The following is a 17,893-nucleotide window of genomic DNA, read 5'->3' on the forward strand; positions in this document are numbered from 1 at the left end:
TGATTCTTTTACTTTTAATTGATTTACAGCATTTTGGAATGCTATTAAGTATTGTGTTGATTTGTTTTCGACTTAAAATGTGAATAGACACCACATTTACTCTCGATAGGGTAATCGGGAAATGCCTGTGGTCCTCTATTTGTTTATAGGATTAACCATTTTTATATACTCGGATGCCAATAGAGACACAATTTAATACCATAGTGCGGTATTTAGGGGGAGGGGCAAGAAAACTGTAAAAAAAATTAAATTTTCCGCAAACGGAACAGACCTCACAGAACGCCTTTGAGGAATTGAAAGCGCAATTTGGTGAGGTGTTTTTTGCCGGGAATCCGCTTGCTGAATTCTATGAAAGAGTCCAATATCCAGCAGAGACTCCTTCAATATATGCCGTAGAGCTAGAAGGACTTCTGAGAGAGGTGGAAGAAAGAGTGCAACATCAAATGGTTGATGGCGACCATTATGCTGACGCAACAGTTTATGAGGGGAGTAGGAGATGCGCATGTAACACAGAGACTTCCTCCCATGAGACCAAGATCTATGATATTCAAAGAGGTAAAAGCAGAACTCCGTCTTATGGAACGGGAGAACAAGACTACAAAAACTGTACAACAACAGTCAAATCAAGTTGACCGTCCAGAAAAAACGAAACTAGACAATTTAACAAAAGCAGTGAACGATTTAAAAGAACAGTTTACACAACTGCTGTCTATAACAATAAGCCCAAGCGAGACCTGATTTCATAAGTGCCCAACAAGATGAAAATCAAGAACTTATAAGGTGCAGAAAGTGCGGACAAGAAGGTCATATTGCCGTTGGATGCAGAATTCCGTTAAACTACAATGTTCCACGGTGGAGATGTGCACCGCGGGACCAACACCACGAGTAAGCCTTAACAAGGTAAATACTTCTAATAATGTTTCCTCTTTTCGTAGTTCTATTATAGGAGAGCCTAATGAGGATATCGTAGAAATTAATGGCGTCACCTATAGGTCGTTAATAAACTCCGGGTCCCAGATAACATCAATTACTGAAACTCTGTGGAAAGCTCATCCACAATTATGCAAACTAAATTTAAATCATCTTATTATTATATCGCATGAGGGCGGGCATTTGTGTAGGATGTGCTATGTGATTGCATTCTGTGTAGCGTGGGTAATTTATAGCGTGCTTACTACATGTGCGTTCTTTCTCTCATTGGACTCATTTGAAGTAACACGTCTAACGATTGTTGTCTTCAGATTTTAACATACAGCTATTTGTCTTGGGTGTCTTTTGGACACATTTAAGAGTCACATTTAGAGATTCTTTCAAATACTGTACTCGAGTCGAAGTTGCAGATTGTGTTTTGATCGACGTATTAACTGGTTTTTTTCCATAACGAGGACATTGTTTTAATATTCAAGATAAAGCTTTCAACATCCTGACGTAAGTGAGTACGTTCTCTTGATCTTTGGCTTAGTATAATAGAATGGTAACGACGACGTGTGAGGTAAGCCTGTGCGGACATTCGTTTGTCGTTTATTGTGAGGAATCGGAATTTTCTGGCATGCGCCTAGATCCAAAACACTATCAATAAAGTGTACAATTTTCCTCGATTTGTCTACGTCACCAGACATTGTTTACATTCACATCGGCGAAAATGATATTGGTGAACGTTCAAACGATTCAATTGTCCAAAACATTGTTAATCTCCTTGGGCTTGGTGTAGAATGTCAACGTGTGCTAGTTAGCCAAATGCTGAAACGGCATCCCCGTTGTGTGGGTCACACCTTTAACGATCGGGTCTCTGTCATTAATCAAAAACTTCAGTCAATTTATGCCGACGGTTGCGCGGCGGTTTTCCGTAATCAGTGAAACCAATAAAACCAAAATACGATTTATAGATTATTGTCAAGAAGGACTCCGGTGTAAAAATAGATAAAAACGTGTAAAGAACTTCGGGGAATGGTGTACATTAGGAGAAGAGATGTGGTTACGTTACTAAAGAAATTATAGGGCGTTGATTCATGACTCATTGGCTAGATAATGGACAAAGCTTTCCATTTACGTCTCCATTGTTGTTATAATATGGCTTTCATTGTTTTTATTGGGACTGGCCAAGTCTCTATAGCATCGTGTTACATAGGCCTAATATAACATAGTTAAAATTAAATGTAAATAAAATAATATATGGATTACGTACATGAAATAACGTATTATTGCTTCTTATATTTTTTCCAAGTCGCACTAGCTAGGCATAGTCTCAAGCACGCATTGCATAGCCCTAATATAACAGTTAAAATTAAATGTAAACAAAATAATATATGGATGTTACTGTACTTGAAATAACGTATTATTTATTGCTTCTTATATTTTTTTCCAATTTGCACTAGCTAGACATAGTCTCAAGCACGCATTACATAGGCCTAATATAACAGTTACAATTAAATGTAAACAAAATAATATATGGATGTTGATACTTGAAATAACGTATTTATATTGCTTCTTATATTCTTTCTGTAGTTTGATTCTACAATAGCCTCAAGTTACAACTCTGCAATGAAATATTACATACATTGTAAATGTATACATAAAATGACTTTACAAAAACACAATATAAATAAAATGTTCAAATATATATTTGCACATAAAAAGTGTAGGCCTACAAAAATCCAATGTATAATAATGAATCCCCGTAGCTAAAGTGGAACATTCGAAACGTCACCAGTCTGTTCTGGATCAACTGTTGGTCAAATACAATCCACGATTTAATGCAAAATGCACCCCTATTTTTTTTCGAATGGAATAACCCTTAAAAAAAAACCCGGTAACTAAAATGCCCGTGATCCGTTTTTTATTAGATGGAATCATTTGTTCGGCGATTTGAATATTGCTGTTCCTGAATTATTTCCAATAGTTATCGCCATGGAAGTTTGGGGCTCGGCATTAGCTAACCGCTATATCTTGTTTTTCTGTGATAATTCAGCAGTTGTTGCTGTTATCAATAAGAAATCCGCTAAAGATTTGCTGTTTTTACGACTTATACGCCGTTTGGTTCTGGTTTGCCTCCGTTACATTATACAGTACATTTCCGTGCCTCACACATTCATGGAGTCTAGAATATTTTGGCAGATTTTCTATCAAGAGGGGAGTTTTTACGTGCTCTAAAGTCTTTTCTTGACCTTAGCCTCACTCCGTTAATTGTTCCTTCTTGTCAGATTTACATTTGGAAATTTTTTTTTTAGGTATTGTGTGCACAGGTTCTCTGGATGCTGCTCCTCTCAATAAAGAAGCTGTATCACTGATACAATCATCGTTGGCACCAACGACCGTTGCGGCGTACCAACGTAGTACAGTATTAGGAAACTCGCGGCCTACAGCGACAAGGTAAAGGAAACGTTTTTTTTTTGTTTTTTTTTTGTGGATTTTTACTTTTATGTTGAACCAAAGAAACGATAAGGAATAAATTACCTTCGTGACGTTTCGCCGACAATCTGTCAGCTGCTTCAGACTAAAGCCTGGGTTGGAATGGTCTGGTTTTTTGAAAGTGACGCTGAACAGCGCCACCAGCCGTCTGGTTGGTATTGACGGTAGAGCGTCTCCGCTGGCCCCCTCCTGCTTCAACTTTTTCCAGCAAACTATCATATGTATGTGGGAGGTCATACCCACCAATGTCTCTATTATGTGGTCTTTTTCTTATGCAGATAGATTCTTTTATCTTTCTTTTGTCTGTCTGTGCTTCTTTTTCAATAACTCTCGCATTCCAATTTGGAATATGGTCATTCCCTATAGCGTGGTCAGTTATGGCTGACTTATGTAAAACCTGGGACGAAGAATTTCTATTTGCACGTGTTCTAACTACTTGGTTGTGTGTTGATACGTCTTTTTTATGTTCCCCAATTCTTGTATTCAGTGCCCTTCCGGTCTCTCCTATATATACTTTCTCACAGTTTAGACAGTTCACTTCGTATATAACTCCGCACATGTCTTTCGTTTTTATTCTATCTTTTGGGTGGACCAGTCCATTCTTTAATTTATTACTTGGAATGAAGAAAGTGTTCACTTTGTGCTTAGAAAAAGTGCGTCGAATCTTTTCAGAAATTCCGTGTATGTATGGGATACCTATGTGAGCTTTCATCTTCTCCATTTCTTTTCTTTGGCGTTCTTCTGGTTTGTTTTTTGACTTGACAGACCATTCCAACCCAGGCTTTAGTCTGAAGCAGCTGACAGATTGTCGGCGAAACGTCACGAAGGTAATTTATTCCTTATCGTTTCTTTGGTTCAACATAAAAGTAAAAATCCACAAAAAAATATTATTTGGAACCAGATGAATTTATTTAATGTAAAGGAAACGTGTTTATGATGTTTTTAAAATTAAAGGTTATATAACACAAATGGTTACAATAATGTTATTTTAACGTTTTTAAAACCCCATAAAAAGCGAAATATGTTTTAAAAACTGATATTTTAGGTTTTTAAAACTCTACAAATTAACGTTTTAAATATGAAAAATAGCGTTTTTAAAACAATACGTCAAAAAAACTTTATTTTGACGTTAATTTAAATATCATTATTACCTTATCTTTATGTAATTTTAACGTTTTTAAAACCCCTCAAAACACAAAATATGTTTTTAAAACTGACATTTTAGGTTATATTTACCTGTAAAAACCGTATTTAAAACGTTTCAAACTGGACAAATTAACGTTTTTAATACAAAAAATTAGCATTTTTAAAACCATACAATACGTCAAAAAACGTTGCTTTAACGTTATTTAAATATCATTATTTCGTTATATATACGTTTAAAATTTGTGTTTTAAACGTTCAAATAAAACGTTATTTCAACGTTTGCAAAACTCCACAAATTCACGTATTAAAAACGAAATATTATAACGTTTTTAAAACCAAAAAATACGTTAAAAAAAGTATTTTAACGTTATTATATCTAGGAATATTACGTTATAAATACGTTCCTTCCTTCTACAATCTGTAACTTTGTTTGCCCATTAAAGTAATTAAATCTAACCGCTAAACAAAGCAGAAAACGACCACCTATGGATATCCATACATTTTCAGTAAATTATTTGTTTTTTCTCATTTAGAATCATGGCTGGTGTTATTTTAGAGAATCTCAGTACCAAGAAGTTGTTCGGTTTTTGTGTAATCCTGCTAATAGTTCAGATAATTTGTTTCTTGGTCGGGGGACTTATCGCACCAAAACCTACAGATGCCAATAGTCACCTGACCACCAAATGTGTAGACCCTGCCGACAACGTTCATAAATGGTTTATACCCAACGGACCTGGAGAGTGTTCCAAAGTAGCTAACTTTGAAGAGGCAGCAAGGAAGTACATTGATGCGAATCAGATCGTTTTTTCGTTACGAATGCCACATAGATCGTATAATATGAGTCGTAGCTTCCAATTCATACTGACCATGATCAGATTGGAAACACAGTACAAGTTAACTGTTCCCGATGCACCAGAAGAAATTACAATGATTGTGCGTGTTGGTTACAGAGATAGTGATTATGAAGATTGGAAAGAACTTACTAGAGTAACAGAAACAAGAAAACTTGAATGTCTGCTGCACTCGAATGAAGACGAAGGACCAGTTGACGGTGACCCGTATAATTGTGAGCCTCTACCGTTCTTTGAATTAAGCACCTGCCATCATAAGCAGTACCTAATCAATATTCGATTACCGGTAGAATTTAACAAAGAAACCAATGAACAGAAGTACAACACTAAGTTAGGCAGCATCACTGATATTTGGATCATTGAGATTCATCAAACTGGTGGTTTTACTTTAGTATGGCTGACAATGAAGTCTGTCATGACACCTATTCCACTTGTTTTCCTTATCTGGTTCTGGCTAAGAATCTCCAAGTTAAATCGATCGCCAGTTCTTATGGAAAAGTTTGTTATGGTTCTGGGAATTTCTATTACCTTCCTAAATATACCAATTGAATGGTTCACGTTCTGGTTCAACATCCCATACATGTTGCTGATTAGTGACATACGTCAAGGAATCTTTTATGCCACGTTACTCTCGTCTTGGATCATATTTGTTGGTGAACATCTCATGGACACAGTTCTGCCCTGATTTACGAAAGGGCATTATCTCAAAAAATGTAGTTTTGAGTAAATAAGCAAAACGTGTTTGAGTTTATCTTTAAAAATCTAAAGACAAATTAATGGTTTTTCAGTTATAATAGGTATTAGTACATATATAGAAAATATGTAACATGAATTTTATTTTAATAATTTATTTTTTAGGGGGTCAAAATTGAGTTAATTCCTTCTTGTAAATTATTCATACTAACTAATAACAATAGATAATTTAACAAAAGGCATTATCTCTATATTTACATAGAATGTACGCTACAAAACATCTAATAGCACAAGACAAATATGTTGCATTAGGGATAGGTTAAAGGTAATGAGAGAGAGTAACATGTGGCTGTTGGGCGAGGGGTGGGGAGGGTGTTTGTGGGGGGTGGGGATGGGTTTAGAGGGGCGGGATTGTGGGGCTCGCTTTGGAAGGATATCATGAAATTTGATGACAAAAACAACCATTTATAAAAACTCGATGTACAGTGATTTATCGCATTTTCTCTCTTGATACAGATTATTGCTTTATGCATTATATTTACAAGTTTTGTATTTGATATATTTATTCGTTTTCTAACAGATTGCCTACGTTTGAAGTTAGATAGGTAGATTTTTCCAAAAATGTTCTGTTTGTGGAATCAATTTCTTTATTATGTTGTCTTTTTTAATTTGTGGAATTCCTGTTTTTCTTTAAAAACTCTCTAGACATATAACTGGTATCCATATATTCACATTTCCGGTTTAATTTTGTTTCAACTTTTTAAAATAGTACTTCTTAAACATCATGAATTTTTAGTATGCGTAGAAGTCGGTATGAGACATTTTGTTGTCTATAAAAAGTACAAATTTATTAATATTATGCAACTTATATTAATATGTAATAGAATAGTCAATGTAAAGGAATAATCAATGTAATGGAATTCAATGTAATGACTACGCTTACTTACAGCCACACCCAAAAAGCTCTATTCAATCAAAATGTAATTCAAAAGACTAAAATACAAATTTCCCAATGCCATTGTTTTATAACAAAAGTTGCTTGACATTGATTTAAATATCAATTGGAAAACACTACAAATGACCATTGGACTTTTTTACATTTTCAACATTTTCAAGGATAATAACGAAGACATAAGTAATAAAAAGTAATAAACTTAGGCCTACTCATTCAATAGGCACTTGAAAATGTCCTTTGTAGTCATGTTCTTCCATTTTAGTTTGGTATCCGCATAAATTAATTTTAGTGTTGTCAAATACAATATTTTGATTAAAAGATTCAATTTATTTTAGTTAACATCTACAAACATAGTTTGAGCGTGCTAATTAGCATGCATCAAGTCGACCTCTGATTGGATAATTGTTACTGCTTCAGTGTGCAGTCAAGCGATCATTTCCTGTTGTCTATTGTTTTTTTAAGATAATGCTTTCTGCTGAATTTTTTGTAGGTATGAATAAAGATAATGCCCAAACTGATTTTAATTTTTTAAATATTTTTAATATTTATAGAAAAATTTTTTAGTAGCTGTTAAGTTTAAATGATAGATTATACCCTCAAAAGTCATGTAAGACAAAAATCTCAATTTTGAAAAAAATTGAGATAATGCCCTTTCGTAAATCAGGGCAGAGTTGAGCGAGCAAGACTGAGTGCGTACTGGAAGCAAGTCGGGACAATTGCTTTTTGTTGTTTTTGTATGTTTGTCTTTGACATGTGCGAAAGAGGAGTACAGATTTCAAATCCATTCTTTACTTTATGGACAACAGAGACAGGCAAAAACCTGGCTATGCTATTTCTTGTTGTGGCTGGGATCTGTTTAAGTGCTTACTTCCTGTTTCTATGTTTCATGGTGTGGCAAATATTCAGAAACATCAGTATTAAACGTCTGGCGCTTCCACACATGGCCAAAGCTAGACGCCTTCATTATGAAGGTTTGATTTTCAGATTCAAATTCTTCATGTTGTTCACTTTGTTATGTGCTGCCCTCACTGTAATCTTCTTCATTTTGAGTCAAGTTTATGAAGATCACTATAAAATGGGACATGAGAAGACACTTCAGATTAGCAGCGCCTTCTTCACCGGTGTTTATGGCATGTGGAACATCTATGTGGTCGCTGTCATCTTTTTGTATGCCCCTTCACACAAGCAAGTCTCCTCTGACAATGATGACAGCAGCGAAGGAAGTCATGTGGAGTTCCAGTTGGAATCTACATCCACGACGCCAGGGTCTGATGACCCACCGTCAGCATCAGCAGCAGCAAGAACCGACCAATCAGAGCTTAAGAACCTCCTTACAAAAACCGCTATTGACTAATTTGATAATAAATCAGGAAAGAGTGTTCATTGCATAACGGTACACTGTATGTTCTTATACAAAGACCATATAAAATGTATAATGTGTCTCATACAAGTGGTCCAACTTATTATGTACACATGTATGCAAATCACAGACTAAAACTAACTTGATAATTACATTTCTCCTTGAAAACTTGAGTATTAAATATCATAATAAAAAGTGCCAAATATATTTATTTTTCTTTATTTATAAACTTGTAAGTTTGTAAACTTGATGTAAGTTTGTAAACTTGATGTAAGTTTGTAAACTTCATGTAAGTTTGTAAACTTCATGTAAGTTTGATTGAGTGAAAGCTGTTCAATAATTGTAGTTAGTAACTTTAAAGGCCCCCACCAATATTTGTATATACCGTTTATTTAAGATAACATTGAGTGTACTTAACCTAACTTGATATTTATAGTACATGATATCGTGTTACCAGAGTAGTATACATATACCATGGACCTAGGTCCATGCATATACCAAGCAATAAAAGACATGCCTTGTTTAGGATTTATCCTTTCTGTGTCATGAAGGCTGGCCAAATAGATTCTTTATTAATTACTAAGGCAATTGTGTCCTAAGCCTACTAGACACCCGGTCTTATAAGAACAATTTGATACAACTTTGTATGCCAGACAAGTGAAATATTGAGCCCTCATAAAATATTATTCATGATGATAATTTATTGTTGAAATGTTTAATCGAAATATAACATGTATTATATATTTTCATTGTGTCAAGAATGTAATAAAATTGTATGCATACATAAAAAAATTAATTAGATTGGAATAAAGGTCAGAGTATGGTATTCTATGAATTAGTGCATTCTTCATGTTTCACGTATTATATTCTGTGAAATTTATATATTATTAGGGATGTTACTGGGTTACCTGTGTTTTATTATTATGCCAAGTTTGTAAACTTGATGTAAGTTTGTAAACTTGATGTAAGTTTGTAAACTTGATGTAAGTTTGTAAACTTGATGTAAGTTTGATTGAGTGAAAGCTGTTCAATAATTGTAGTTAGTAACTTTAAAGGCCCCCACCAATATTTGTATATAACGTTTATTTAAGATAACATTGAGTGTAGTTAACCTAACTTGATATTTATAGTACATGATATCGTGTTACCAGAGTAGTATACATATACAATGAACCTAGGTCCATGCATATACCAAGCAATAAAATACATGCCTTGTTTAGGATTTATCCTTTCTGTGTCATGAAGGCTGGCCAAATAGATTTTTTATTAATTACTAAGGCAATTGTGTCCTAAGCCTACTAGACACCCGGTCTTATAAGAACAATTTGATACAACTTTGTATGCCAGACAAGTGAAATATTGAGCCCTCATAAAATATTATTCATGATGATAATTTATTGTTGAAATGTTTAATCGAAATATAACATGTATTATATATTTTCATTGTGTCAAGAATGTAATAAAATTGTATGCATACATAAAAAAATTAATTAGATTGGAATAAAGGTCAGAGTATGGTATTCTATGAATTAGTGCATTCTTCATGTTTCACGTATTATATTCTGGGAAATTTATATATTATTAGGGATGTTACTGGGTTACCTGTGTTTTATTATTATGCCATGTTTTCTATTAAACCAGATCGTGTATAGGCTTAGGTACATTAGGCATGTTACTTGCTGGCTTCTCCGTCGGAAGCTAATCGTGTATAGGCTTATGTAGATTAGGCATGTTGCTGTTTTTGACTGTGACAAATATCCGTGTTCTCTCAGAGATAAAATGCAAGTATGTCAATCACATGCTATCAAATCAGAAAAATTAATAAAGCTCTATCTAACACTATCAAACTAATTTTGATAAAAAAAGTGTGATGTTCCCAAATATGGTAGTGATAATATGATGCCATCATGTCCATATGGGCACACCATTTTTTGTTCGCATAAAGTTTTATATTTTAGAAAAAATAATAATAATTACATGTTTGTATGTAAGTTTGTTTGTCATCCTTGAGTATGCCAATCGATATATTGATCAAATTGAGCTGAAAATAACATGCACTCAGTCACTCTGCATTTTCTCAAGTATTTTTCTCATTTGTATACGTGCTTTAATTCATTTGAATATCAGTTTATGAATTATTCCTTGTTAGACCAGTGAAGCTTCATAATTTAATATTGAATATTGTGTCTAATGTAATATGGATGTGTACTGTACTTGAGTAGTGATGTGTAAGGTAATCAATATTAATCAATATACGATACTAATTGATTACTTTAAGATAATGTATGTTTAAATTATTGTTTGTGAATTACTGTTAGTGAGAATGCTTAATGAGTTGGCTTGAGGCCGACTTGACTTGGGGCCGACTTGACTTTGGCCGAGACGGTTTAGGGCCGAGTTGGATCGAATTCTATTAAACGTATAAAGGAGGATTGTTTGACGAGATGAAAGTGAAGTCTGGTCTTTGTTTTTCAATGAAAACTGGAACCTTTTACAGGATTTGTTGGATCGATTGATAATGAAATCAGGAAATTTGAAAGCAGATGTGCAAAGGAGAAAGATCCTGAAATTGCTACGCACGTAGTATTAGAGCAGTACATTGACAGTTATAGCAACTGCTCCATACAAAGATGGTAAAATATTGGAGAGATGGCTTTCCTAAACACCATCATTACACCAAAAGAACATTACCAACTAGAGGGAGGCATGTCTCTCAGTGTCTAAGAACGCTTTAGAGTTGAAAAAAAACCCATCACTTGAACCTTACGCCATTAAAGAACATAGTTTCCTCACTTGTTGTACCATAATCTGTAAAAAATGACATCATGAAAAATTCATCGATGAAGATTTATATAAACATTTGTCAAAACCGACTTTCTATTGACATCAGTATAGTATTTGAGACCGAATGAAAGCTAAATTCAAAAGCTTTGGTACATGGATGCATAAAACAAAGATTTCAGTTGGAGATTAGGCCATTAAACTTAGTGAAGAAAGACAACTATCAAGATTTCTTGTCATACAGCATTCTCGACCAGAGTTCTTGCCAAAACTTGAAACAACGATAGGAAACTATGGATTGGCCATCATACCAAGATCTTTATTTGCTAACGATGGATCACTACTTATACCAAGTGATAAATCAAGTCTAATACCTTTGAAAGTGATGAGCAATTCAAAAAGAAGGTCTACTCACACCGATGAACATTCCCCTTCTAGTACTATATGATCATGCATCACATATTAGTCTTCAACTCATCAATTATGCAAGAGAAAATGACATACATTTGTATTGCCTCCCACCGCACACAAAAAATTATCTGTAACCTAAATTTAATTGTAATTGGCTAAATCTGTTTTCCGATCATTGAAATCTGAATACAACAAAGCATGCGAAAAGTTCTTCAAGAAACAATCCAGGCAAAGTAATAACACGGTTAAACTTTTGCAGAATATTGAAAGACGTGTATGTTGTTTCATGCATTATGGCGAATGCTGCTATAAGCGGGTTTTCTGCAACGGGTATATATACATTTAATCCCGATGCAGTTCGCAAGATTTAAATTTTGGATTTAAAGAACAAGCCATCACAGATATATAATGCCGATGAAACCAAACTTAGTTTGGTGCACAATCTATCAAAGATTCAAGATAGATCAAGATAGAGAACTATCCAGTGTAAAATAAGTGGAAACAGAGTGAGAATGTAATAGTGCTAGCCTGTGCAAATGCTGCAGGGTTATTTACCACCCTTGATTATTAAAGGCCAGCGACTGAGCGATTCTGTAATGCAGAATGCTCCTGTCGATTCTTTCTTTGGTGTCAGCAAATCACTGTTCATTGATACGGAGTTGTTTGACATGTGGTTTAGAAAGTATTTTGTTGGTGCTCCTTTCCACCGAACACAAAAAATCATCTGTAACCTTTGGGTAAATTTGTTTTCCAATCATTGAAATCTGAATACAAGAAAGCATGTGAAAAGTTCCTTAAGAAAAATCCAGGAAAAAACACGGTTAAACTTTTACGGAATATTGAAAGATGCGTATTGCTGCTACATATAAGCGGGTTTTCTGAAACTGGTATATATCCTTTTAATCCAGATGCTGCTGCTGAGTTTCTACAAGCTTCAACTGTAGAGAACATTTTCGCGGATAAGCCTGTTAAATCAAATTAAGTCAATCCACAGGATCAACTCTTTCATGATTCGGCTGAACAAATTGCTTATGCCCTTTCTACTGATGGTAATGTCAACTGCAATTCCACAGACAACCCTGGGCCAAGTATGTTTATCTACTCCTCTCTACCACTCGGATGGTACTTGGTTACATTCCAACAAGAATATTTATGTTAGTGTGGTATACATTACTTTTAGCTTTTTGATTCTTTTACTTTTAATTGATTTACAGCATTTTGGAATGCTATTAAGTATTGTGTTGATTTGTTTTCGACTTAAAATGTGAATAGACACCACATTTACTCTCGATAGGGTAATCGGGAAATGCCTGTGGTCCTCTATTTGTTTATAGGATTAACCATTTTTATATACTCGGATGCCAATAGAGACACAATTTAATACCATAGTGCGGTATTTAGGGGGAGGGGCAAGAAAACTGTAAAACAAATTAAATCTTCCGCAAACGGAACAGACCTCACAGAACGCCTTTGAGGAATTGAAAGCGCAATTTGGTGAGGTGTTTTTTGCCGGGAATCCGCTTGCTGAATTCTATGAAAGAGTCCAATATCCAGCAGAGACTCCTTCAATATATGCCGTAGAGCTAGAAGGACTTCTGAGAGAGGTGGAAGAAAGAGTGCAACATCAAATGGTTGATGGCGACCATTATGCTGACGCAACAGTTTATGAGGGGAGTAGGAGATGCGCATGTAACACAGAGACTTCCTCCCATGAGACCAAGATCTATGATATTCAAAGAGGTAAAAGCAGAACTCCGTCTTATGGAACGGGAGAACAAGACTACAAAAACTGTACAACAACAGTCAAATCAAGTTGACCGTCCAGAAAAAACGAAACTAGACAATTTAACAAAAGCAGTGAACGATTTAAAAGAACAGTTTACACAACTGCTGTCTATAACAATAAGCCCAAGCGAGACCTGATTTCATAAGTGCCCAACAAGATGAAAATCAAGAACTTATAAGGTGCAGAAAGTGCGGACAAGAAGGTCATATTGCCGTTGGATGCAGAATTCCGTTAAACTACAATGTTCCACGGTGGAGATGTGCACCGCGGGACCAACACCACGAGTAAGCCTTAACAAGGTAAATACTTCTAATAATGTTTCCTCTTTTCGTAGTTCTCTTATAGGAGAGCCTAATGAGGATATCGTAGAAATTAATGGCGTCACCTATAGGTCGTTAATAGACTCCGGGTCCCAGATAACATCAATTACTGAAACTCTGTGGAAAGCTTATCCACAATTATGCAAACTAAATTTAAATCATCTTATTATTATATCGCATGAGGGCGGGCATTTGTGTAGGATGTGCTATGCGATTGCATTCTGTGTAGCGTGGGTAATTTATAGCGTGCTTACTACATGTGCGTTCTTTCTCTCATTGGACTCATTTGAAGTAACACGTCTAACGATTGTTGTCTTCAGATTTTAACATACAGCTATTTGTCTTGGGTGTCTTTTGGACACATTTAAGAGTCACATTTAGAGATTCTTTCAAATACTGTACTCGAGTCGAAGTTGCAGATTGTGTTTTGATCGACGTAATAACTGGTTTTTTTCCATAACGAGGACATTGGTTTAATATTCAAGATAAAGCTTTCAACATCCTGACGTAAGTGAGTACGTTCTCTTGATCTTTGGCTTAGTATAATAGAATGGTAACGACGACGTGTGAGGTAAGCCTGTGCGGACATTCGTTTGTCGTTTATTGTGAGGAATCGGAATTTTCTGGCATGCGCCTAGATCCAAAACACTATCAATAAAGTGTACAATTTTCCTCGATTTGTCTACGTCACCAGACATTGTTTACATTCACATCGGCGAAAATGATATTGGTGAACGTTCAAACGATTCAATTGTCCAAAACATTGTTAATCTCCTTGGGCTTGGTGTAGAATGTCAGGGATATGACCGTTTGGGCCGCCGACAAGTTGAGCCGCCGCTAGTTTCTATGAAACGCCCACCGCGTCTTTTACTATATTCCGTGTAATGATTACGCCGTCAAGCAGTAGGCTCACAGTAGTAGACCTGTTGGCGTTTTTTAAAATGCAAAATACAAACGTGCAAAAAAGTAACGTATACAAACTTTATTGTTTTTCAAGGTTTTAACAGTTAATAAAATCAAAATATATTGTGATTTATGTACAATTAACCAAATTTTATATTTAAAATTCATGCCTGTACCTGAGCTTTAATATAAATACTGTAATGACATTACATGTAATTTCTAGCTACAGTACTTGTACTTTAGCCTAGGAAACCTTAACTGAACATAAATATATTTTTTTCACCGTATGAAATTTTATTACGTAATATTTATTGCTTTCAGAGAACATTACAATTTATAAAATATATAATTGAAAATAAATATATCTATACAGTATATTACTTATCTATTATCTTATTTACAGAATAAATTTAATTTAATGTAAATATAATGAAACAATCACGATTTTTAATCCCGTTATTTTAATTTTGGTTACACAGTATTACTTTAAAAAAAATCTCTGTACTATAGTACAGGGATTTTTTTAAATTTATGTGACAAACATTAGTATTCGATGACACAAGTTTAATAATATTTAATTTTAGCAATTAGACAGACCTACTTTACATACAGTACTTTCACTTATAAATGTGTCCAACATCACTATTAATTAAACTTGTTACGTCGTAAATTATAATATTATAAAACAACGAGCACCGGCGAAAGTTAGCATTTGGCGTTCCATAGAAAATAACGTTTTTCTGGCGGCGGCTCAACTTGTCGGCGGCTCAACTTGGCCTAATCCGAATGTCAACGTGTGCTAGTTAGCCAAATGCTGAAACGGCATCCCCGTTGTGTGGGTCACACCTTTAACGATCGGGTCTCTGTCATTAATCAAAAACTTCAGTCAATTTATGCCGACGGTTGCGCGGCGGTTTTCCGTAATCAGTGAAACCAATAAAACCAAAATACGATTTATAGATTATTGTCAAGAAGGACTCCGGTGTAAAAATAGATAAAAACGTGTAAAGAACTTCGGGGAATGGTGTACATTAGGAGAAGAGATGTGGTTACGTTACTAAAGAAATTATAGGGCGTTGATTCATGACTCATTGGCTAGATAATGGACAAAGCTTTCCATTTACGTCTCCATTGTTGTTATAATATGGCTTTCATTGTTTTTATTGGGACTGGCCAAGTCTCTATAGCATCGTGTTACATAGGCCTAATATAACATAGTTAAAATTAAATGTAAATAAAATAATATATGGATTACGTACATGAAATAACGTATTATTGCTTCTTATATTTTTTCCAAGTCGCACTAGCTAGGCATAGTCTCAAGCACGCATTGCATAGCCCTAATATAACAGTTAAAATTAAATGTAAACAAAATAATATATGGATGTTACTGTACTTGAAATAACGTATTATTTATTGCTTCTTATATTTTTTTCCAAGTTGCACTAGCTAGACATAGTCTCAAGCACGCATTACATAGGCCTAATATAACAGTTAAAATTAAATGTAAACAAAATAATATATGGATGTTGATACTTGAAATAACGTATTTATATTGCTTCTTATATTCTTTCTATAGTTTGATTCTACAATAGCCTCAAGTTACAACTCTGCAATGAAATATTACATACATTGTAAATGTATACATAAAATGACTTTACAAAAACACAATATAAATAAAATGTTCAAATATATATTTGCACATAAAAAGTGTAGGCCTACAAAAATCCAATGTATAATAATGAATCCCCGTAGCTAAAGTGGAACATTCGAAACGTCACCAGTCTGTTCTGGATCAACTGTTGGTCAAATACAATCCACGATTTAATGCAAAATGCACCCCTATTTTTTTTCGAATGGAATAACCCTTTAAAAAAAACCCGGTAACTAAAATGCCCGTGATCCGTTTTTTATTAGATGGAATCATTTGTTCGGCGATTTGAATATTGCTGTTCCTGAATTATTTCCAATAGTTATCGCCATGGAAGTTTGGGGCTCGGCATTAGCTAACCGCTATATCTTGTTTTTCTGTGATAATTCAGCAGTTGTTGCTGTTATCAATAAGAAATCCGCTAAAGATTTGCTGTTTTTACGACTTATACGCCGTTTGGTTCTGGTTTGCCTCCGTTACATTATACAGTACATTTCCGTGCCTCACACATTCATGGAGTCTAGAATATTTTGGCAGATTTTCTATCAAGAGGGGAGTTTTTACGTGCTCTAAAGTCTTTTCTTGACCTTAGCTCACTCCGTTAATTGTTCCTTCTTGTCAGATTTACATTTGGAAATTTTTTTGTTTAGGTATTGTGTGCACAGGTTCTCTGGATGCTGCTCCTCTCAATAAAGAAGCTGTATCACTGATACAATCATCGTTGGCACCAACGACCGTTGCGGCGTACCAACGTAGTACAGTATTAGGAAACTCGCGGCCTACAGCGACAAGGTAAAGGAAACGTGTTTATGATGTTTTTAAAATTAAAGGTTATATAACACAAATGGTTACAATAATGTTATTTTACCGTTTTTAAAACCCCATAAAAAGCGAAATATGTTTTAACAACTGATATTTTAGGTTTTTAAAACTCTTCAAATTAACGTTTTAAATATGAAAAATAGCGTTTCACGTATTATATTTTGTGAAATTTATATATTATTAGGGATGTTACTGGGTTACCTGTGTTTTATTATTATGCCATGTTTTCTATTAAACCAGATCGTGTATAGGCTTAGGTACATTAGGCATGTTACTTGCTGGCTTCTCCGTCGGAAGCTAATCGTGTATAGGCTTATGTAGATTAGGCATGTTGCTGTTTTTGACTGTGACAAATATCCGTGTTCTCTCAGAGATAAAATGCAAGTATGTCAATCACATGCTATCAAATCAGAAAAATTAATAAAGCTCTATCTAACACTATCAAACTAATTTTGATAAAAAAAGTGTGATGTTCCCAAATATGGTAGTGATAATATGATGCCATCATGTCCATATGGGCACACCATTTTTTGTTCGCATAAAGTTTTATATTTTAGAAAAAATAATAATAATTACATGTTTGTATGTAAGTTTGTTTGTCATCCTTGAGTATGCCAATCGATATATTGATCAAATTGAGCTGAAAATAACATGCACTCAGTCACTCTGCATTTTCTCAAGTATTTTTCTCATTTGTATACGTGCTTTAATTCGTTTGAATATCAGTTTATGAATTATTCCTTGTTAGACCAGTGAAGCTTCATAATTTAATATTGAATATTGTGTCTAATGTAATATGGATGTGT

The 17,893-nt window shown here is 34.5% G+C and overlaps 2 protein-coding genes across 2 annotated transcripts; one reads left to right on the top strand and one right to left on the bottom strand.

Annotated features, from left to right (window-relative positions):
* Window positions 1-3,493: 3,493 nt before the first annotated feature.
* LOC144848970 (uncharacterized) lies at window positions 3,494-4,129 on the bottom strand. The gene has a single exon (XM_078705923.1). It carries the CDS (start codon window positions 4,127-4,129, stop codon window positions 3,494-3,496), a length of 636 nt encoding a protein of 211 aa, XP_078562049.1.
* Window positions 4,130-5,054: 925 nt separating this feature from the next.
* Window positions 5,055-8,606, top strand: LOC144848030 (protein wntless homolog). The gene is made up of 3 exons (XM_078704695.1): window positions 5,055-6,078; window positions 6,387-6,400; window positions 7,738-8,606. The coding sequence occupies exons 1-3, from the start codon at window positions 5,092-5,094 to the stop codon at window positions 8,405-8,407; spliced, it is 1,671 nt and encodes a 556-aa protein (XP_078560821.1). The 5' UTR covers window positions 5,055-5,091; the 3' UTR covers window positions 8,408-8,606.
* The last annotated feature ends 9,287 nt before the right edge of the window (window positions 8,607-17,893 follow it).

The sequence above is a fragment of the Antedon bifida genome, chromosome 7 (assembly GCF_963402885.1).
Source record: "Antedon bifida chromosome 7, ecAntBifi1.1, whole genome shotgun sequence".
NCBI lineage: Eukaryota > Metazoa > Echinodermata > Crinoidea > Comatulida > Antedonidae > Antedon > Antedon bifida.